Source organism: Carcharodon carcharias, chromosome 13, assembly GCF_017639515.1.
Source record: "Carcharodon carcharias isolate sCarCar2 chromosome 13, sCarCar2.pri, whole genome shotgun sequence".
In the NCBI taxonomy this organism is placed as follows: domain Eukaryota; kingdom Metazoa; phylum Chordata; class Chondrichthyes; order Lamniformes; family Lamnidae; genus Carcharodon; species Carcharodon carcharias.
Window position 1 is genome coordinate 57961630 of NC_054479.1, and position 22711 is coordinate 57984340.

Here is a 22711-nt window from a genome sequence, read left to right on the forward strand (position 1 = left end):
GTCTAACGTACCTAATTGCAGATTCAGTCACAGATTATTCCCTGGCCAACATGGAAGAACTTGGACCATTTTTCAGTCTGTCTAGGATTGTGACTTTTTGTTCAAGTATCATTACTTTCCTGGGATGTTTTCTGTTTGGCTTTGACTCACTCACTTTTAGTAAAGTGCTGTACTGTACCTGTACTGCAAAATACTGGCTGGGAGTTATTGTATCCTGTAAATCACAGCAAACCACGTGCAGTTTGAAAGAGCATATGCACAGTGAGTACTTTCTACAGGGGAAAGACAACACGGAAGCATCATTTTTTTATGGCCTCTAAATTCAATCTTTATATATTTTGGGGACAACATATGTTTAGGTGAGAAGTTTTAAATGGTAAATCATGCTTGGACGAAGATTTGGGGCCATGAACTGCGATTGGGTGTACAAACACTTGTGCATGTGTAAATGAATTCGCGATAGAGGGTGTTGCGAACAGTGGGAGTTGACTGTACCTGCAGCCTGTCCAATCACAGCTTGGTGTCAAGCCTGGAATTTGTTGAGAGAGGAAAAGGAGGATCACAGACAATGGCGAAAAGTCAGCAAGGATGAGATGGCGAGAGATGGAGGTCAGAAGCAAGTAATGAGGAAGAAGGATTGTTGGATGGAGTGGCCTCCAGGAGTTGCTGGAGCTTCTATTCCTTATTGCCAGTAAGAAAGAAAGTATAAGTTTTGTGGTTCGAGTGTCAATAATCTGGCAAAGAGTGAAGAACCAAGGACCAGTCATGACATCGATTGAAGTGTTGCTTCTCTCAGTAATGAAGTTGGTTAATGATCTAGCTGGATTGGTAGCATACATTGCCTAGTATGGTAATAACTAGCAGGGTTAATTCCATATCTGTGGCATCATGGTGGATTTTATTTCATAATGGAGCCTGGCCTCCACCCCTATTCTCTCCAAGGCTGGCAGAGGAATGGCCTCTAAAGAAGCAATGAGCTGCTAGCAGCTCCCTCACCCTGTGTTACTCTGATGAGCGCACTTGCACTCTTCAGCAATCAGTCAGTCGAAAACTCATTTAAGAACGTAAGAAATTGGAACAGAAGTAGACTACTTGGCGTTTATCCAGTGGCTGATCAATGATTGATGTGAACAGGACATTAGACATAGGAGCAGAAGTAGGCTATACAGCCCATTGAGTCTGCTCCCCCATTCAATGAGATCATGGCTGATCTGATAATCCTCAACTCCACTTTCCTGCCTTTTCCTCATGACCCATGATTCCCTTATTGATTAAAAATCTGCCTATCTCAGCCTTGAATATACTTAATGACTTAACCTCTACAGCCCTCTGTGGTAAAGAATTCCACAGATTGACTACCCTCTGAGAGAAGAAATTCTTCTTCATCTCTGTCTTAAATAGGTGACCCCTTACTCTGAGACTATGCCCCCTGTCCCTAGATTCTCCCACAAGGGGAAACAACCCTGTCAAGCCCCCTAAGAATCTTTTATGTTTCAATAAGGCCGGCTCTCATTCTTCTAAACTCCAATAAGTACAAGCCCAATCTACTCAACCTCTCCTCAAAAGAAAATCCCTCCATATCCGGGATCAACCTGGTGAAACTTCTCTGGACTGCCTCCAATGCCAGTGTATCTTTCCTTAGATAAGGGGACCAAAACTGTTCACAGTATTCGAGGTGAGGTCTAACTAGTGCCTTGTATAGTTTTAGCAAGACTTCCCTATTTTTATGCTCCATTCCCTTTGAAATAAAGGCCAACGTTCCATTTGCCTTCCCTATTACCTGCTGAAATTGTATGCTAGCTTTTTGTGATTCATGCACAAGGACCCCCAAATCATTCTATGCTGCAGCCTTCTGCAGTCTTTCTCCATTTAAGTAATATTCAGCTCCTCTATTCTTTCTGCCAAAGTGCATTAACTCACATTTCCCCTCATTATATTCCATCTGTCAAGTTTTTGGCCACTCACTTAATCTGTCTATATCCCTCTGTAGACTCTTTGGGCAGAATTTTCCATGATAGGTGGCATGAGAGGACAATATGGCGCGATCGGTTTCACAGTGGTGGGAAGGCAGGTTGCGATTGTCCGCTCAGCCTGCTGACAGCGGGTCACGTTTCCCGCCATCGGTTATCGGGAACCTCATTGTAATACATCAGCATATCATTATCAGGCCATCCTACCAGGTTCTTGCACCCCTGCTGGATCATCCTTCTATGCTGGTGGGAAAGCACGCCGACATTTTTCACAACAGCACAGAGGCGGTGTGCGCTTGGTGGGCTGCACTTTGGGTGAATTGGAGGAGAGTGCACAGCACCGTTCTGCAGAACTCGCCAGGGTTGCCTGTTGCTTTGCAGGCTTCAGGGGCGCTGGGGGGGTCGGTGTTAAGTGCTGCCCTGCCTCTGAGCTGACTTGTGAGGGTGAGGGGGAGCAGGGCGCTTGCAGCCTTGAAGTTGAGGTGACTTGCGAGGGGGGGAAAATTCAGCCTTGCCATTGAGGCGACTGGGGGGTGGGGGGTGGGGGTTGGTGGTTGAGGGCAGCCCTGCCTCTGAGGTGACTGTTGGTGGTTGAGGGGGAGGGGCAAGGGCAGACCTGCCGTTGAATATAATGCACAAGCATTCGGGGTTGGGGTGTAGGTGCATAGAGTGGGCGAGGGAAGTTGCCACACATTTAGGAAACCTGTAGAAAATGACCATTCCTCTGCAACTGGGACAGTTCAGATGCAGCCACATTGATATGATTGGGGTTGGGCTTCTAGCTGATCTGCCCACTCAAGCAACACAGAGGCATCAAAGTGCCACCAAGTTCCCCAGATCTCCCCCACCCCCTCCCGGGCACAGCCTGCAAATTCATGAGCACTTTAGTGAACTGCAGAGCAGTTGGACTGCACGTGTTGTACATTTCCTCGCTAAAGCTGGCCATGTAGCAGTCACTGCTGGAGGGGATCACAGCCCCTTGCAGTCTTAGCATCTGGGTTTAGAAAGGTTTCACATCTGAGTGACAAGAACACTGCTCATCAGAACAAGGAGCCATAGGCAGGGATATTATTGGGAGTTTTTTGCCAATCATGAACAGTATGTACAATTGATTAACACCCACGCCCAGGCTGTGCAACTAATTTCCTAAACTGTCCTAACGCTGCCGCTACCACTTGGTGCTCCCCGGACATCCACAGCAGAGGTGGAGGCAGCCTGCTGACTGCGATGCTATGTCCGTGATGACTTTGGCAGGTGTCCTTTGAAGGGCAGAGACTAAGAGTGCCCCGGCCTGCTTTCAGGGTCCTGATGTGTGGCAGTGACACCTTCCTCGGCCTGTGGAGCTGGAGCTGCTGAGGTCACAGGAAGATAGTGTCAGATGCGCCAGACACTCTCGGAGTCACCTGGATGGATGGGCCCAGAGTGTGCACCTGTGGATCCTCTTCCCTATGGGTGCCTGTGAGTCCCAGGCTGACCCTTGAGGAGCAGGGGTTGCTGGAGTGAGATCGAGCTGCCCGACACCTTTCTTGCATACACACTGTTGGAGGCCAACTATGGTATCAGCGATGGAATTGAGCCCGTGTAGCAGTGCAGGAGCGACGTCCTGGACCAAGGTCTCCATGGTGGCCGCCATCTTACCAGTGTTGACCTCAGTGTGTTGACATGCTGGCGCTATCACCTCATACTGAAGGTAAATGAACTCCATCATGCCTTGCAATCTGAGGAGTGCAGCAGACATCCCTCCCTGATGTTCCCGAGCTTGCCTTTGCAGCTCCATCAACTGTGGCATGACTGAGTCAAGAGGCTCCAGCAGTCCTTCGAGTGCCAGGAATCTGGGGAGTCCTTGCTACTGCCTGCAGTGGATCAGACAGTGCAATGCGCTCACCAGATTGTGATCCCAGGGCTACTCTAAACCTAGGTCCCGCCGAGTTGTGTGTCTCTGCACTGGTGGAGGGTGTTCAAAGAGGATGCCTCCAGATTCCTCTTCAGAGGTTTCTTCGGGCTTGTCGGAGGCGCTGGGTCATGGACTCTGTCGGCTGTTTGGCAGATGTGCCTGTAAAATCAAGGAGAGATAATTAGTGCATGGCAGTGGCCTGTGAAAGAGGACACATTGCTCACAGCATGGTTGTCTGATGGATGTTGCACTGCTGGATCCTCACTTGGTAGAGCCGCGCCGACCTCAGGAATGGTCCAGATCCTTGCCAGCCAGCTGGATGGCTCTGTTTTCAAAGTCCATTAAGAACTTGATTTTGGGCATTCCACCACAGGTCTGCGACCTCTCTCTCTTGTTGTCTGCCAGCTTGTCTTGCATGGATAGAGGTGAAGAAAGCGTAAGCAGGACAACTGCAAGGCCAGATGATAAATGTGCCTGGCCTGTGCAGTGAGTGGTCCTGTGGATGGGATAAAGACAATGACGGTGTGTGTGAGAGTGAATGGTGATTGCCCATGAACAGGCAGTGAGTGAGGGCCCAGTGGATGTGTGCTGGGTTTGTGAGTGTGTGCATTGAGAGTGATGAAATGAGTGACTTACCCTGGCGGAACGGATGAGACCATTCATCCTCCTGCGGCACTAGGTGGTTGTCCTCTTCTGAAAGGCATTGGTGCTGATCATCGTTGCCACTGACTCCCAAGCTGGATTGGTCATATTGCTGCCCATCCTGCAGCCAGAGCAGCGGTATAGGACATCCTGGCGGGCCTCCATGGCATCCAGCAGTTGCTCCAGGGACCCATCATTAAACTGGGGGGGCTGCAGTCTTCTTGCCTTTGAGGGCCATATCTTCTGGGCAGCAGTTGTGAGCTGGAAGCAATGAGCACTGTGCTTGCAGTTGGCCTTTGAACATGGCGCCCAGCGTGATGCAACGATGGGGTGATGGCGGGAAGGTGAATGAAGAGCTCGCCATGGAAACAGCGTGCTTCCTGGGAGTGCATAAATAACGAGGCGGGCTCGGGATGATATGGCATGAAAACCCGCCATCACTGTCAGTGGGCAGCACGCTGTTTTACCCAGCTACTACTGCGTTTTGTGCAAATTTGGGAAAATTTTGCCCTTTGTGCCATCCTCACCACTTGCCTTCTTAGTTATCTTTGTGTCATCCGCAAATTTGATGATAATACATTCACTTCCCTCATCCAAGTCACTAATATATATTGTAAATAATTGTGGCCCCGGCTCTGATCCCTGAGGCACTCCACTAGTTACAGGTTGTCATCCTGAAAATGCCTCCCTTATCCCAAATCTCTGTCTTCTATTAGTTAGCCAATCCTCTATCCACGCTAATAAACTATCCCCAACACCATGGGCTCTTATCTTATTAAGCAGCCTTATGTGTGGTACCTTATCGAATGCCATCTATTGGTTCCCCTTTATCTATCCTGCTTGTTACCTCCTCAAAGAATTCTAATAAATTTGTCAGGCATGATTTCCCCTTCATGAAGCCATGTTGACTCTGCTTGATTATATTACGCATTTCTAAATACTCTGCTATTACATCCTTTATAATAGACTCTAACATTTTCCCAATGACGAATGTTAAGCTAACTGGCCTAAAGTTAGCTTTTAGTTTTGTCTCCCTCTCTTTTTGAATAAGGGTGTTACATTGGCAGTTTTCCAATCCTCTGGGACTTTTCCAGAATCTAATATTCTTTAATATCCTAGGATGCAACCCATCAGTCCCAGGAGTCCTATCGGCCTTTAGCCCCATTAATTTCCCTAGTACTTTTTCTCTAGTGATAGTTATTGTATTTATTTCCTCCCCACCCTTTTGCCCCTTGATTATCTAGTATTTTTGGATGCTATTAGTATCTTCTGCCATGAAGACTGATGCAAAGTATTTACTCAACTCCTCTGCTATTTCCTGGTTCCCCATTATTATTTCCCCAACCTCATTCTCTAAGTTCGCTTTGGCCTCTCTCTTCCTTTTTATATATTTATAGAAGCTCTTACTGTCCATTTTATATTACTTGCTAGTCTACCCTCAAAGTTTATTTTCTATCTCTTTATTTTTATTTGGTCATCTTTTGTTGCTTTTTAAAACTTTCCCAATCCTCTGGTTTGTAGTAATATATATGTTTACAGTCTTTAGGAAGGCTGAAACCATTTTCAGCTATAAATATGGTCACTTACATTTGCATTGCTGAAGCTTTTTAAGGGCTGCTTGCTGTCATCATCTCCTTGGTGAGCTGCTGCCTGAAGCTCACAGTGGTGAAATGAATGGTCTGTTCTTAGGATATGGTTGAGCCTTTGGCTTCATCCCTCCCTATCTCTGTAACCTCCTCCAAGATCTCTGTGCCCCCACAACCCTCCAAGATCTCTGTGCCCCCACAACCCTCCAAGATCTCTGCGTTCCTCCAAATCTGGCCTCTTGCACATCTAGATTTTATTTTAATCACTATTGGTGGTCCTGCGTTTAGCTGCTTAGGCCCAAGCTGTAGAATTCACATTCCTAAACCTCTCTGCCTTTCTCACCTTTTTGGGACCCTCCTTAAAAACTACCTCTTTGAACAAGCTGTTGATCAGCTATCCTAATATCTCCTATGTGACTCAGTGTTAAATGTTTTTTGATAATCGCTCCCAAGAAGTGCTTTGGGACAGTTTACTACATTAAGTTGTCAGAAACAGTGAACAATATGCTGACGCCATCTGTTACAATCACAGCTCAGTCTGTATTGGAAAGTAGAAAACAACTCTTAGTAAACAGAATAGAAGCTGGCTGATAGTACGATTGTACTGGGACCAGTGGAAGAAAAGACTCATAAAGAGTTGTAGCCTGAGATAACTGAAAGCGAGAATATATGAAATGGAAATTATAGCCACTGGATTGACCTTAACATGATGACTAATCAATCTAATCATAGGCTTTCATGTGCCAAGTACATAATAATCAGGATAAGGGTGATAATAACGCCAATTCTATCATTAGCTTCTTTCTTTCTAAAGAGACCAAGGTTAGAATACTGATATGAAAGATTTAGTGGCCCATCTCTACTTGAAGCGTGCTAACATTAATGATCAATATTCTCCTCAATTAAGTACCATTGCTGAGCCTACATTTATTAGCACATCAGAGAGGGGAAAACATGCATTAGAAGTGTTTGTTCAATCTTGTTTATTATCATTATCATTATCCTTTACTTCTCCTTTCCTCATTTCCCAAAGGAACTGTTTGTTCCCAAAGAAGTACCCTCCTGCCATAATGTTTGCACTCTGATAATCAAGCCTTCTTGCATCTCTCTCACTGTCAGAAACGTTGTTGTCAATTTACTCCTTTCTTGTTCCTTCCAGGCTATATGGGCACTGCACTCTCTCCCTCCTTCCTCCATTCGCACTGCATTCAAAATCAAGACCCATAAATAAGGGAAAAAGGATTAGAGAGAGTTAGGAGCAATGTGGCAAGTGTCATTTAGAGGTTTCTGTGGAGCATAAATGCAGGAATTGATGAGTAAGGCCTAATGCCTGTTCCTATACTGTAGATTCCATGTAATCCTTTGCAAAAAGACTTGTTTCACTGTCTTCTGTATCAGGGTGAACTAGCCCATCTCAGAATACTCACTTTTAGCTCCAGCTAACTAGGGTGCAGTACCTTACTGTTTGGGAGAGCCAGCTTTGCAATCCAATTGAGGACTGACCATCTCGGGTTAAGCAAAATTGGGATGCAAAACCATGGCAATGCAGCTGGCGAGGATAAAGATTTCTCTATGCAGAAATCAGTGTGGTGACAGGGCAATTATGGAACAACCCTGTGGAAAACTTAAATTTCCTGTGTATTTGTGCACTCTTTGATAGCTTTTAATCTTCCCATCTCTCTTTGCGGGTATCACAGCAACATGCGTTGTTCAGGGTGCAAAATGGTGAATAAGTGGCCAGCTCTCAGTCTATTCAAATAGCTTAGGTTTGCAGTTATTCTGGTCAAAGTTGTGCTGGTTGCAGTTCTGCTGGTTGAAATCATATTAATCAAAGTTATACTGATTGACACTGTGCCTACACTCAACAGTACTTCACAGACTGAAGCGCTTTGGGATGTCTTGAGGGCGTGAAATACAAGTTCTTTGTTTACTGATTGCAGTTATGGTCATTAAAATTTACCAGCTGAGGTAATATTGGTTGAAATTATGGGGTTAAGCTAATACTGGTTGAGCTAATACTGGTCGAAGTTATATTGGTTGAGGTTAAGCTAGTCAAGGTTATATTGGTCAAAGATACAAGTTAGGGTCTGACAACAATTGGCTATTTGGTAATTCAGCATCAGTTGAGTTATTTGTTTTTGTAGGTCAGAGCACAAACAGAACCTTTCATTGAAGCTGTCAACAGGATTTAATTAATTTGTCCTCTCACTGTCTGTGAAGGGGTCCATCTGTCCAGTCAGCTTCTTGCTTGATTACACAGGGTCTTTCGAACCCTTGAAGGTCAATGTCTAAGTATAAAGTTTGTAGTCGGTCCCAGTGGTCCTCCCTTGCAGCTTTTTGAGTTGACAATTCAATTGTAATTACAAGAGGGAAACATGTGATGCCTGCCCTTCACTTTTCTGTTTGCTGGTAAGAAACGCAGATGATTAACAAATGCACAGAGACTGTTTATGTAGCGAGGCTGTTTAGTTCAGAACATTGACTTTTTATATAATAATAATCAATTACTTATGTCTGAATGTCTTTTTTCAAATGCTGTTAAATACAACAACAATTAAAATATCCCAAAATTTGACATCATGACATATAAGGAGATATTAGGACAGGTAGCCAAAAGTTTGGTCAAGAGGTAGGTTTTAGGGAGTGTCTTAAAGTTGGAGAGAGAAACATGAGTCAGAGAGGTAATTCCAGACCTTAGGATCTTAGCAGCTGAATGCTTAGCTGCCTGTGGTGGAGCAATGAAAATTAGGGATACACAAGAGATCAGGATTGTAGGAGCATAGAGATCTTGGAGGGTTGTATGGCTGGTACAGAGAAAAGGGAGGGGTGAGGAGGAATTTGAAAACATGGAGGTAAATTTTAAAATCAAGGTGCTGGAACAGGAGATAATGTAGATCAGTGAGTACAGGGGTGATGGGTGAATGGGATTTAGTGTGAGTTAAGTTACAAGCTGCAGAGTTTTAGATGGGCTCAAGTTTACAGAAAGTGCAAGGTGGGAGGCTTGTGAAGAGAGCACTAGAATAGTTGAGCCCGGAGGTCACAATGGCCTAGATGAAGGTTTCAGCAGTGGATGAGGTGAGGTAGGGCTGGGAATGGGTGATATTAAGGAGTTGAAAGTGTGTGGTCTTGCTGATGGAACAGATTGGAGTCTGAAACTCATCTCAAAGTCAGATAGCATGCCAAGGTTGTGAACAATTTGGTTCAGCTTCAGACATTGACCAAGGAGAGGATGGAGTCAGTGGCTAGGGAATGGAATTTGTGACAGGGACCAAAGACAATAGAATCGGACTTCCCAATATTTAACTGGAGGAAATTTCTGCTCATCCAATACTGGATAAGCAACCTGACAAATTAGAAGCAGTGGAGGGATTGAGAGAGTAGGTGGGGTGGCAGATCTGGGTGTCATCAGTGTACATGTTCAACCTGATAGTGTATTTACTGATGATACTAGGAAGAGACATCCTGTAGATGAAAAATATCAAGGTGGAAGGATAAATCCTTGGGGAACTCCTGAGGTGACAGTAAGGGCACATGAATAGAAGCCTTAATAGGTGATTCTCTTGCTATCACTGGACAGATAGAATGGAACCAGGCAGATAAATACAGACAACTAATAGATAAAAGTAGCTAAAAAGATATAGGAACTATACTCTCAATGTTCTCTTCTTGCCTCAGGAAGGCATTGATTAATGTTTAGGTACATTTTCATGGCTCCTGGCTGCTCTCTATGTATCCACGTTTGAGTTGAGGCAGTGATTGTTGGCTGACTAATACATCATGAGACCTCACAGCTGTGCTTCATACTCATTCTGATGTTGACAAATAAACAGTTGTACCTACCAGCAAGGATCACTGTCAGAGTGGGAAATCTGGCCAAGCACAGAAGTACTTTAGTATTACCATTGCTGCATCAGCTGCGACCAACTCACTCAGTCCAAACCAGGAATCAAACCCAGGGCCACTCTGGTCAGTATGGTCCAGTACTACAGAACACAGCATGTTGATGCACTGAATCATTAGTGAAGCTCAAAACAACATTGTTAATATTGTTATGGACCGAGATGGGAGGAGTGTGCAGTTAATTCTGACCCCACTTCTCCACAGGTCGTAACAATAGTTTAAATGTTTAATTCATCCACAACACTGGCCAGTTGTTACCTTTGATACTGTTATTCCCAGCATAAAAATACTCTAACTAGGCCTCTTTCAGTAAACACAAAAAATATTGGTTTATTGTAAAACAAACTACTTTTTAAAATGAGTTAATAAACTGGTTAACATTCAAGTTGTAATTTAGAAGTGCAATGATTTTCCCCTTTTTTTAAACACAGATATTCAAATGCCCCTCACACACAAAACAGGACAAAACAAACACAGCTCCTTGCAGAGGCTGGAGTATGGGAAAGTTTCTTTTAAAAGGATAAAATTTGAAGAGATCTCAACACTATTGATCTAACAGAATTCTGGTCTGATAGACCTGGAAGTTCCTTCAGATGGATTTTTTGGTGAAACTGTCCTTGATGACTCTTATTTATCACAACTTTGCAGACATTAAAAAAAAGACAGATGAGTGTCCTGATGAGACGTTCCTGAGGAAAAATTAACACAAAGGTGGGACAGAGAGAGGGAAAGAGAGAGTCTTATTCTTATAGCTTGCTTCTAAGGCACACCCATACAAATTCTCTGAGAGTTTTAAAGACCAAGATGTTCAAGGAATACTTCTCTGAGGCGAGGAGTTTTTAACCAGTCAGCAAGAGTCTTTAGCCTGGCAACAGTAGATCTTTGTTAACTTAGATATTCAAAGTATCTCTTCCCTCACGAGGTGTTCCCTGCTGGACACCTATCTTGACTTGTGGTTTCTTGACGAAGGGCATTTTCACAACCCAAATTACTATTGCAAACTTTTATAAAATAACTCAAGTGGCAGAATGTCCAAAATTCAATGTTCTGCAATTTTCCAAAAATGGGTTCCTCACAATATCTTAATAGCTGTAGAATATTATTTGTGGCATATGAGTGACAGTCAAGTCTCAATTTAAGCACTCTCACCCCTGAGTCAGAAGACTCCACTCCCATGAGTACATAATCCAGACTGACATGCCAGTGCAGTATTGCCATCTTTTGAATGAGATCCTGTCTGCCCTCTCAGCTCGATGTCAGGAAGAGCAGCGGAGTTCTCTCTGCTGTACTGGCCAACACTTATTTTGCAACAATCATCACTGATACAGATTATCTGGTCATTATCCCATTTACCATTTGTGGGACCTTTCTGTGCATAAATTGGCTGCTGCATTTCCCTACATTACACCAGTGACTACACTTCATTGGTGGTAAAATATTTGGGGATATCTTGAGGCCATGAAAGACACTATAGAAATGTAAGTTCTGTTTGTTTGAAGTCCTAGTTCTCAGTGTGAAGGACATTCAAGTTGGTTGGTCCATTTCTGTGCTTCAGGTTCTCTTGGAGAAAGCTTTCAGCCCAATACCATCTGGCAGTTCCGCAATATGATCAAGTGTGTTGTTCCAAACAGCCACCCTGCCTTTGACTATAGTGATTATGGATGTTACTGTGGATTTGGAGGGGCTGGAACTCCAGTCGATGAATTGGACAGGTAATGTGAGCTCTTTCTGTTTACCGGGATTGGGGTATGCAGGATTAAAGATTACTAGGGAATGAGATGTTGTGCAAAGGAGAACCATATGCACTAAATCAACAAGGTGGAACCAGAATGAGATCAAATTGCCTAACCATGTGTCAATCAACACTTCAAGAAGAGTGGGAGAAGCACCTGAGCCTTTTAAAAAAAAATTAATTCTTGGAGTATGGGCCTCACAAGCAAGGTCAGCATTTATTTCCCAGCCTAATTACCCTCAAGAAGGTGGTGGTGAGTTGTGTTGTAAGGTACTCCTATTGTGCTGTTAGATTAGGAATATCCAGGCTTTTGGCCCAACGATGATGAAGGAATAGTGATATATGCCCAAATTGGGATGGTGTGTTATTTGGAGGTGATGATTTTCCCATGCTGCTGCTCCCCCTGTACTTCTAAGTGGTGGAGGTCATGGATTTGGGAGGAGCTGTTGAAGAACCTTGGTGAATTCACTCTGAAGATGCAATGTTATCATCTGAACAGTTGATATTATATTTTGAATGGGTTCATAACTCCATTAAATAGTTGGACAAAGATTTTTGAAACACAAAGGAATATCACAAAATATAATTTCCAAGGATTGAAATTAAGTAAAAAGATATCAAATATTGTCAGGAAATGTTATGGCAAGGAGAGTGACAGGCCAAAGATGGATAATTTAGGATGTAAAGATAATTGGAGTTTTGTTCAATTTACCTTAGTGGTTGCAGGATGCAGGAAAAACTTTGTAGCACCTTTACTTTTGGAGATGAGAATGGTTGTGTAGAGTCTGTGATGGAGTAGATTGTAGCTGCTCTTTGGGAGCAACAGGTTTGCTCAAATTGCTTTATCTCATTCCTTGCTCTCTAGAATTACATTGGATTTCTGCCCAGCATATAAACTCATAGAAGTTTCTGAAATAAACTGGATGGATTTAAAGAAATTTAATGCCCTCCCCCAAGGTGAGTTTAGTAGTGGGACATTTACTCAGGCAGGAGGGTGGCGGCTGGGGCCTCTGCCACCTTTCCACCTCTGATCTGATTAATAATGGGACAGGACGGCTTGTCGACAGCCTTTCCGCCCAGCTACCAATTGAGGCCTTTAAGTGAGCAATTAATGCCACTGAAGGGCCTCATCTTGCCAGTGCTGGTATTCACTCAGTGAAGGGCAGGGCTCTGAATGCAGGAAGCCCAAAAAGGAGGCCCTACCAGCGTTGCTTGTGGGCTTCCACGAGATCCCACGTTCAAAGGCACTCAGTTTCTAATCAAGGGACCCAGTTTCGGGAAGGGGTGCCTACTAAGAGCTATCTTGCTGCTCTTCCTGTTGACACCCCACCCCTACGATCTCCACCCCACAAGTTCCATCTTGCCATCACTCAACTGTGGCCCAGGTCCCTCGGTGATTCTGGGCCTCAAGTGGGGGCATTGCCAGCAGCTACCACCACTCTTGCTGGCGCTGCTGAGCAATACACAGCTGCCAGCCTCTGATTGGTGGGTAGCTCTCAGGTGTCAGGATTTCCACCCCCAGGGTCTTTGATCCTGGGGAAGGCCTGCTGCTACCGAGTTAAGCGCCTGATTGTCACTTAAATTGGCGGGCCTTCCTTCTTGCAGATGGTACACACAGCTGCCACTGTGCGCCTATGGTGGAGGGAGTGAATGTTTAATGTGGTGGATGGGGTGCCAATCAAGCAGGTTGTTTAGTCCTGGATGGTGTCAAACTTCTTGAGTGTTGTTGGAGCTGCACTCATCCAGGCAAGTAGAGAGTATTCCATCACACTCCTGACTTGTGCCTTGTAGATGGTTGGCAGGCTTTGAGGAGTCAGAAGGTGACTGTCTCTCAGCAGAATTCTCAGCCACTGACCTGCTCTTGTAGCCACAGTGTTTATATGGCTGGTTCAGTTCAGTTTCTGGTCAACGGTAACCTCCAGGATGTTAATAGTGGGGGTATCAGTGATTGAAATACCTTTGAACATCAAGGGGAAGTGTTTATGCCCCACACAAGCCACCTCCCATCTTTAATTGTCTAACCCTATCAAAATATCCACCTATTCCTTTCTCCCTTTTGATTGTAAATGCACCTATATTATTCACCTCAACTACTCCATGTGGTAGTGACTTCCACAGTCCAACCACTCTTGGAGTAAAGAATTTCCTTCTGTATTGCTTATTCACTTTATTAGTGATTCTTATATTTATGGCCTCTAGTTTTGGTCTGTCCCACAAGTGGAGATAGCTTCTGTACGTCTACCCTAGCAAACTCCTTCATATTTTATAGACCTCAATCAGATCACCTTTGGCCTTTTCTTTTCTAGGGAAGTGGGATTGAAGATTGGAATCCGAATCCAGAGTTGACACACTGATGATTTTGACAGCAGTTGGCAAAATTGGGGAGAGGGCATGAGGCAAATTGTGGACACGAATGTGTACCACAGCTCCATCCAATTGTAGGCCAGGACATTATTGCCTAGTAATAGGGCTTTTCTGAATTTAGCCAATTCAAATTATTTTCACCCCCATTAAGTAGCATGTGAGCATCTGAAACTAAAGGTTGGGTTCAGCTTATTAGTTGGATTCAGTTGGATTCAGATGCCTGAAAATTGAGATTTAAGATTAGAATCTGAATCCAGAGTTGAGATTCTGGTTGTTTTGATGCACATACTCAGAGGGAGCTGCTACTCACGGTGACTAAAATGTTTCCCTCGTGTATTAACTCAGATGCTGCCAGGTCCATGATCACTGCTATGGAGGAGCCAGCAAGTTTAAGGAATGCCGGCCAATCTATGACAACCCCTACAGCATGTCGTACAGATACTCCTGTTCTGGCGGGCATAATCACTTGCGGCCATAAGTATTTCTCCCCTTAACCTTCTGCCATTCTGTTATGTTTTAACTATGATCGCTTTGCTTGCGAACCGGTTGCACGCTTATCTGTTGGCAGGCGAGTTGATTACAATACACGGCAGGCGCAGAGACCAATATGAAATTGAGCACATACTATTCATTTACACAAACAACAGAGCACCAACATGATGTGTGCTTCTCCAACCAGACACTGCTCTAGACTAACATTTACATGGTAGCCAGTGGTACACAGCTATTGGGTCTTATAGTCACGTGGTCAATCTGCTCACAGTCTCTTAAAGGTGTATTACACCTCAGATTACCACATCCCTCCCCATTTACTTGAAAGTACATTTTACAACATATTAACTATTTACAAAAATGAATTATTTACAAATTTAGTCTCTCAGGAGGCTTTTCAAATGTGCTGACCGTTGTAGTTCTACAACTTCAGATGGTTTATCTGAAGCCTCCCTCTGTGGAGTTATCTGTCCACTAGTCTCCCAAGTAGGAACCTGCAAGTTTGCCTCTTCAACTCTCTCAGGCTCAACAGGTTCTGCAGGTACTTCCAAAACAAGAGGAATTCCTTCTACCTGTGGTGTAGACTCCAATGGGAATGTTGGCACATCTTTTCTTGTGGATCTGTTTCCCGTTTCCTGAGGTGATTTATATGCCTCCTGATTATCTAACCTTTAACCGATATATGGTAGGACAAAGGCTCTGTCACTGCACTGACTTCACCTGATAGCCATTTGGGCCCATCTCCAAAGTTCTTCGCGAAAACAACTTCACCTACAGTGAAATTTCTTTCATGACTATGGTAATCGTGTTTGTTTTTCTGGGCCTCCTGACTTCTCTCTACCTTCCCCCCTAAATTTGGCCTTATGAGGCTTAAACGTGTCCTGAGACATCTCTTCATTAATAACTCTGTGGGGGTAATACTGGTGGTCATATGTGGCGTGGTTCTGTAGCTGAGCAGGAAACATGATAACTTAATTGCTATCGAGTCCCCCTCTAGTTTTTTTTATTCTGGCCTTGAAGGTCTGGACTGCCCTCTTGGCCAACTCACTGGATGCGGGGTGGTATGATGAGGTCTTCCCATGTGTTATGCCACACAGTTGTAAATCTTTGGAACTCCTCACTAGTGAATGCTATTCCATTGTCAGGCACTATTACCTCTGGTAAACCATGTATCGTGAAACTCTAATGGAATCTGTCTATGGTGGCAGCAGATGTGGGTGATCGCACCTTATATACATTCATCCATTTGGAGTGGGAGTCCATAAGTAAGAGGAACATTGTGCCCAAAAAGGTCCCATGTAGTCAACATGGAGGTGGACCCATGTCCTTCCTGGCCATTCCCAAGGATGCAGTGGAGCAGAAGGAGGCAATTTCTGCACCTGTTGGCATTGCATGCAGCTCTTGACCACGTTTTCAATCTCAGTGTCCATCCCTGGCCACCATTTTTATTCTGGAAATGCCAGAGTGAGCGCTATGAAATTCTATCAATAGTGATTGTCATCCTCTGGGAGGCACAGTGACTCTCGCCCCTCACAGTAAGATGCCATCCTGGTAGGTGAGCTCATATCCCCTGCTAAAATAATGCTTCATTTCGCCCGACTTTGGCTCATTAGACTGTCCCTACAAGACTTGTTCCCTGATGTAAGACAAAACTGGATCATGGTTGGTCCATTCTCTGATCTGTTTGGCATTCACTGGTGATAAATCCAGAAAATTAATAATAAGACAAGTTCTGAGGGATGGGGATATTCACACTGCTGTCCTTCAGGGGTAATCGGCTCAGCGCGTCAGCATTGGCAATCTGGCTTCCTGGCCGGTGGACAAAAGTATATTTGTAAGCAATGGAGTAACACGTGGAAGTATATTCGCAAGCAGCTAGAATCAGTGCACACCTTTGCATGTGTGCTGAGGCGACTGGGAGTACTGCCTTATCTTCCCCAAACAAGCCTAGTAGTGGCTTGTGGTCAGATACTCTGGTAAAGTGGTGACCATGGATGTACTGGTAGAATTTCTTGATGCCAAATGCAATGGTTAAGCCTTCTTTGTCTATTTGTAAGCATTTTCATTCTGCTTCAGAGTGTTCTTGAAATGTAGCCAATGGGCTGTTTGGAGCCATATGTCATCTGCTGGGAGAGTACTGTCCCTACTCTGTAAGGGGATGCATCACATGCTAAAATCAACTAGTTCTTGGGGTCGAAATGTACCAACAGGGCCGATGAACGTAATAACTGCTTTACTGCTGTAAAAGCCTTTTATTGTGGGGCTTGCCAAGTCCACCTGTGGTTTTTCTTGTGTAACCTATATAATGAAGCCATAATGATTGACAAATTTGGGTGAAAACAACCATAGTAGTTAACCATTCCCAAGAAGGACTTGAGTTCTGTGGCATTTTTCAGGGCTGGCACCTGACAAATAGCTCTCACCTTGTCTTCTACTGGATGAAGGCCCTGCGAGTTCACCCTATGACCCAGGTAAATCACTTCTTTTGCTTGGAAGATACATTTTTCCTTTTTCAAGCGTGCTCCAGCTTGTGAGAAACGCTTTAATATCTCTTCCAAGTTAGCAAGGTGTTCTTCATCAGTTAGTCCTTTTTGCGGTCGCATGATGGTAGGACATCATTGAGATAAACCACCACATGGGGTAGACCTTGGAGCGAATTTTCCGTAGTCCATTGGAAAATGAAACTCCAGAGGGGACCTGGTGTACTGGTATAACCCTCTATGTCTGTTGATAGTCACAAAATCCCAAGAAGTCTTTTCTAACTCGACTTGCTGGTAAGCGTGGCTCGCGTTGAGTTTCATATATGCGGTTCCCCCTGCCAGCTTGGAGTGCAATTCATCAATTTTTGGTATAGGGTGTCTATCAAGTCTGGTTACTTTGTTAACGGTCAACTTGTAGTCCTTGCATATTCGCACACTCTGGTCATGCTTTAGAACTGGAACTATGGGCGCTGCCTATTCGGAAAATTGTACAGGTTGTAATACTCCCATCCTTTCCAGACTGTCCAATTCAATATCCACCCTTTTCACGTAATGCATAGGGGACTGGCCTCGCCTTCAAATATCTGGGAGTTGTTCTGGGATCCACACCGATTTTAGCTTGCAGCCCCTGAATCTTCCCGAGCTCTTCCCTGAATACAGGGGCATATTTGTGTAAGGATTCGTGTAGATCTTTCACTAAGTTGGAAAATCTCAGTCTACTCCAATTTTATTTCCTTAAGCCAGTTCCGACCAAGTAGAGTTGGACCTTCCCCTGCTACCACTATCAGGGATAGGTTAGTGGACTGGCCTCCATATTGTACTGGAACCTCGCATATACTTTTCACTCGTATCTTTTTTTAGTCTGGCATCTGAGTTTCCCAACTTCCGTTCAGATACTTAAATATGTGTTCTCCTGTGACTGTACTGGATGCGTTTGTATCCACCTTCATTCAAAGGCGTTTTCTGTTGACTTTTACTGTCACGTAGATTGGCTCTGTTTTACCCATTTTTAAATTATGCAGGGAGCAATTACCTGACTCTGTTTCTTCTGGCTCCTCCATTATATAAATTTCACGACTTCTGCCTTTTTGTTTGAACTTTGGCCTCAATCTTTCTTTACAATAATGCATCATGTGCCCATTGCGATGACAATAGAAGCACCCAGTTCTTTTAAACTGTTATTCGTTTGTAGGTTGTCTGGTTCCAATCGTGCTATTATGAATGTGGTTTTTACCCATTAAACCATTGTTTTTTGCTGATCTGTTAATGGCTGCTATTACCCACTTTTCCGCGGAGCCCTGCGCTTCCGTGCCATTTCTAGCTGACGCCTTCCTCCCGATGTGAAGAACGGCGCCATTTTGTGCTCCCTTGATTTCTTCTGAGTCCCTGACTGCACTTTCCATTATGAGTGCCAACTCCAGGGCTTTGCTGAAATCCAAATTTGTCTCAGACAGCAACCTTTTTTGAATGGCGTCCTCGTTAATCTCACACACCAATTGATCTCTTAACATGTCATTAATCGACGTCTTGAACTCAGAGCGCACTGTGAATTGTTTTAAGGCTGCTACATAGCAAGTGACTATCGCTTGAGGGGCGCGACACCTCGTACTGAATTTAAAATGCTGCATTGTTACCAAGTGTTTCAGTTGGAAATGGCTTTTCACTAAACTCACCAACTCACCAAAGCTCTTGGAATCTGGAACATTGGGTGCCGATAGACTATGAATTAAGCTGTACATTTTACTGCCACATGTTGACAAGAGGATCGCCCGCCTCTTCTCATCCGATACATCGTTGGCCAAAAGAGAAAAATGTGAGACATTCAATATAATGTGATCAGTCATTGGTGGCCTGATCAAATGATTTGATGCGGTCAAATTGTGGCATATTAGAGGGCGATGGCTTCGACAACTACTGTGAGGGTTTACAATTGTAATGTACTTACAATGGGCCTGCAGGCACAGCTCCTTCAGCATAGTTGAGTTCTCAGGGTTTTCTTCGGTACTGTCGACTGGTAGTGTTTTGCCTTGTCGCCAGTTATTACATTTTAACTATGGGTCACTTTGCTCGTAAACCGGTTGCACGCTTATCTGTCGGCAGGTGATTTGATTACAATATACAGCAGATGCAGAGACCAATATGAAATGAAGCACATTCTATTTATTTACACAACAGAGCATTAACATGATGTGTGCTTCTCCAGCTAGACCCTACTCTAGACTAACATTTACATGGTAGCCGGTAGTACACAGCTATTGGGTCTTACAGTCACGTGGTCAATCTGCTCACTGTCTCCTAAAGGTGTATTACACCTCAGATTACCACACATTCCCACTCTCATGCTGGTGTATTCTCCTGGCCAAGAAGTCCTCACCCATGGACCATCCTTCAGATGTGAGACTTGCCTGTGAGACTGTTTGTCCATGGGAAGCATCACACCTAAGTCCAATGTTAGCCTCACTTGAGATCTTATTACTGTATTGCGAAAGGGAGAATGGGCCCCAGTTAGCTGTTCCCTCTTCTGTGTTCAGGTTGCTGAGGCTGTTTATAACTCCCTGCCCCTCTCGTCACCAGCAGATTTGCTGAGATTAACTCATTCATCATAAGACTTGGGATCAAACTTGGCTCAGTTCCACATTAGACGATGCACTTACTAATTGATCCATCAGATCCATTCCAAAGCTCAAGGGCACAGCAAAAGTCTCAGAAATTAAATGTCTCCTTTAGTAAATAATATTGTTGTGCAGATTACATTTTGTGCTCTTGTGCACCTTGTGGTTATTGGAGTATATAATGTTTTGGCACAGAGGGTGTTTCAGGCAGAGACTATTGCATCTTTTACAGAAAACTGGTTAATTATTTGAAGCAGAGGGAGCTGTGTGAAGAAACCACTGAAGGAAAGTTAGTTTTTGATTGTAGTAAAGAGCTGACAGAGATACAATAAGCTGAATGGCCTTCATCTGTGTTGTAAACATCTGTGGCTCTACAGTTCTACCTAATCCGACCTATAAATCAATTAATGAAAATATTGTTTGTGCAAGGAAATGTCATATCATTGGTGAAAGATTTTTTATTTAAAATGCTCTGATGTGCAAATTAAGTTTGAAAACATACCGGGGAGAAATTCATTCATACTGCACAGTCTGGAGGTGTAGCTGGTCGGTCAATGTACAGTTAAGAGTAATGCCCAGGTATTTTGGCGTTAGATCTTGGGTCAGTGGTCGTCCACAGACTTGGACTTGAAGTTCTTCCCTGGCCTTTGAGTTGTTCAGGTGGAAGGCTGCAACAACAGTCTTGGTAATGTTTGGTTGAAGTCTCCATTTTCGGAAGTAGGCTTCCAGAGAACATAGATCTTCAGTGAGTGTTTTCTTAATGTCCTGAAGTACCTTGGCCTGGAACGAGGAGCTGTGACTTTGTGGGAGAGGGTGAGGACTCATTTCACTTTGCTTTTCTCTTCTAAAATTCAAATATTCTGGAATATTTCATCCCCAGCCTTGGTCACTCTGTAAACATGGGCTCGATTTTGCATTTTGGGTGCGCTCTCCGATGTCAGGGTGAAATATGGGTCCCAACGCCACACTGTGTCAGGAACGATAACTTGACATTTTTGTAGGATTGGCCAATAGGAGGCCCTCCAGCACTGAAAACACTGCAGCCTGCCAGTGCAGGTAAGGGAGCGAGAACTGTTCAACATAAAATATTTGAAATTAGAAACAGCTACAGCTGCCAGAACATTGTTGCGGAAGCAGAATCCCTCCACCAAGTGGTCTGCGGCTGCAGTTGTGATCAGGTAGGTATGGCGGCTGCAGAGGTGGCCTCTAAGTGATCCTGGAGCCCTGGACCCTTGGTCTGCTGCTGAGAGGCCGTCTCCAGGCATTTGCCATGCTCCTGACATTGCGGGGCCTGGAAAAATTCAATTAGCCTCTGATCAATGGCCTTAATTGGCCTCCTGATCATTGACCTTAACTGGGCCTTTTAATTGACTTAACAAACTATCTGTCGCTTCTGGGCAGATAGCCATTCCTCACCTGATCCGACCTCCAAAACAATGGCTGGGTGTCAGGACCGTGTTGGGGAACCAGCATGCCAACTGACCTCAGGAAATTCCACATCTACCCACTTCTGTTCCTGATCATACACTGGGGCCAAAATCCTGCCCATGTCTCTGTGAGATCTATTTGATCGAATACATTTATTTCTCTCTGTGCTAATAATTCATAAATCATCCATTTTGTTATGAATACTTGACCTATTCAGACACAGTGCCTTTAGCTTTATCTTTATTTTTCCCTGATGTCACTTTGAAACCCTTTGAAGCTGAAGGCAATGTACTCGTGGAAAGAACGGGTTGTATATTAGCATCTGTCTATTTATAATGATCTATTTTCCGACCACTGTTATCACCGTTGATATGAAACCTTGTAACTTATGAAATTGAAGCCAAAATGTTTCACTGGAGTTTAGAGAAATTTGGTTTCACAGGAGGATTTTCCCTCAGCTCTATGACACCTAACCTTGATAAATTCTTAATCTTGGTAAGTACACTTTAATAAAACATCAACTCCATCTGCATCTGGGATAAGAGAACCACACTGAATTATCCAATTATCATACTAAAGAAAGCTACAATACTAAAATATTTTTAAAAATTACAAAGATATTTCTATTTTCTGCAATTTCCCTGTTCTTGGTTAACCATTGTCAGGCTAAAGATATAACATAAAAACGCCCGAAATACAGGGTAGGTCCATGAGTATCTGAAAATTGGGTTAACATTCAAGTTGAAGACCCTTCACCTGATCTTGGAACATGCCTCTATAAAAGTAGGTAAAGTTCAAAAGACAGGACTAATGATTCCTTTTACACAGAGACTGTAAATTTGTTTAATAGCCTATGTGCAGGTGTTTAGAAGGCTTGAAATAGGTGGGAATTATTGGTGGCGATATTATTCAATGAGGGCATACAGAGCTAAACAGCCTTTTCCAAAAAAAATCTTAAGGGTCTATACCTCACGGAAACAAAAATGAAAACACTAAAGCATATCAGAAACTTAACAATACAAATAAAGGTAATGTGACCTCTGGTTTCAGTAGTTAGAAATCTAGACAATTGCTCTGTAAACATTGAAGACAGGCTTTGCACCAAATGACACTAGCCTCTGTACAATATCTAGTTCTAAAGTTGTTTAAAAATTGTTACTTTCTTTTCTCTGCAGCTGATAACAGTCCCTGTGAAGCCTATATCTGTGAATGTGATCGGCAGGCAGCCATATGCTTTGCTGAAGCCCCATACAATGAAGAATATAAACATCTGGACACAGAGGAGCACTGCGTCTAAAAACACTACACAATCACATGGGGAAAGAGAAAATAAAGCTTGATCTCATTTTAACTCTCTATTCCACTTCTTTGAATACAATAAACCGCTACTCATACATGCCAGGGATGTTAAACAGTTTCAAAAACTTCAAAATAAAACAGAAACAGCTCTGAATAAACCCTAGGCCACTGCTCTGGTGAGGGATTTTGCTAAAGTCCTTTATTATTACATTGAATTTCAAGACTTTTATTATTGCTTTTGGATCACATTCCACAATTCAGTTTAAATTTATACAAAAACTGTTTCTAGAGAACTGCAGCAGTTCCAAGATC

At 43.7% G+C, this 22711-nt stretch overlaps 1 protein-coding gene across 1 annotated transcript; it reads left to right on the forward strand.

Annotated features, from left to right (window-relative positions):
- The first annotated feature begins 568 nt into the window (after positions 1-568).
- Positions 569-22397, forward strand: LOC121286062 (phospholipase A2, minor isoenzyme-like). The gene is made up of 5 exons (XM_041203068.1): positions 569-578; positions 11548-11704; positions 14434-14540; positions 19808-19825; positions 22276-22397. The coding sequence occupies exons 1-5, from the start codon at positions 569-571 to the stop codon at positions 22395-22397; spliced, it is 414 nt and encodes a 137-aa protein (XP_041059002.1).
- The last annotated feature ends 314 nt before the right edge of the window (positions 22398-22711 follow it).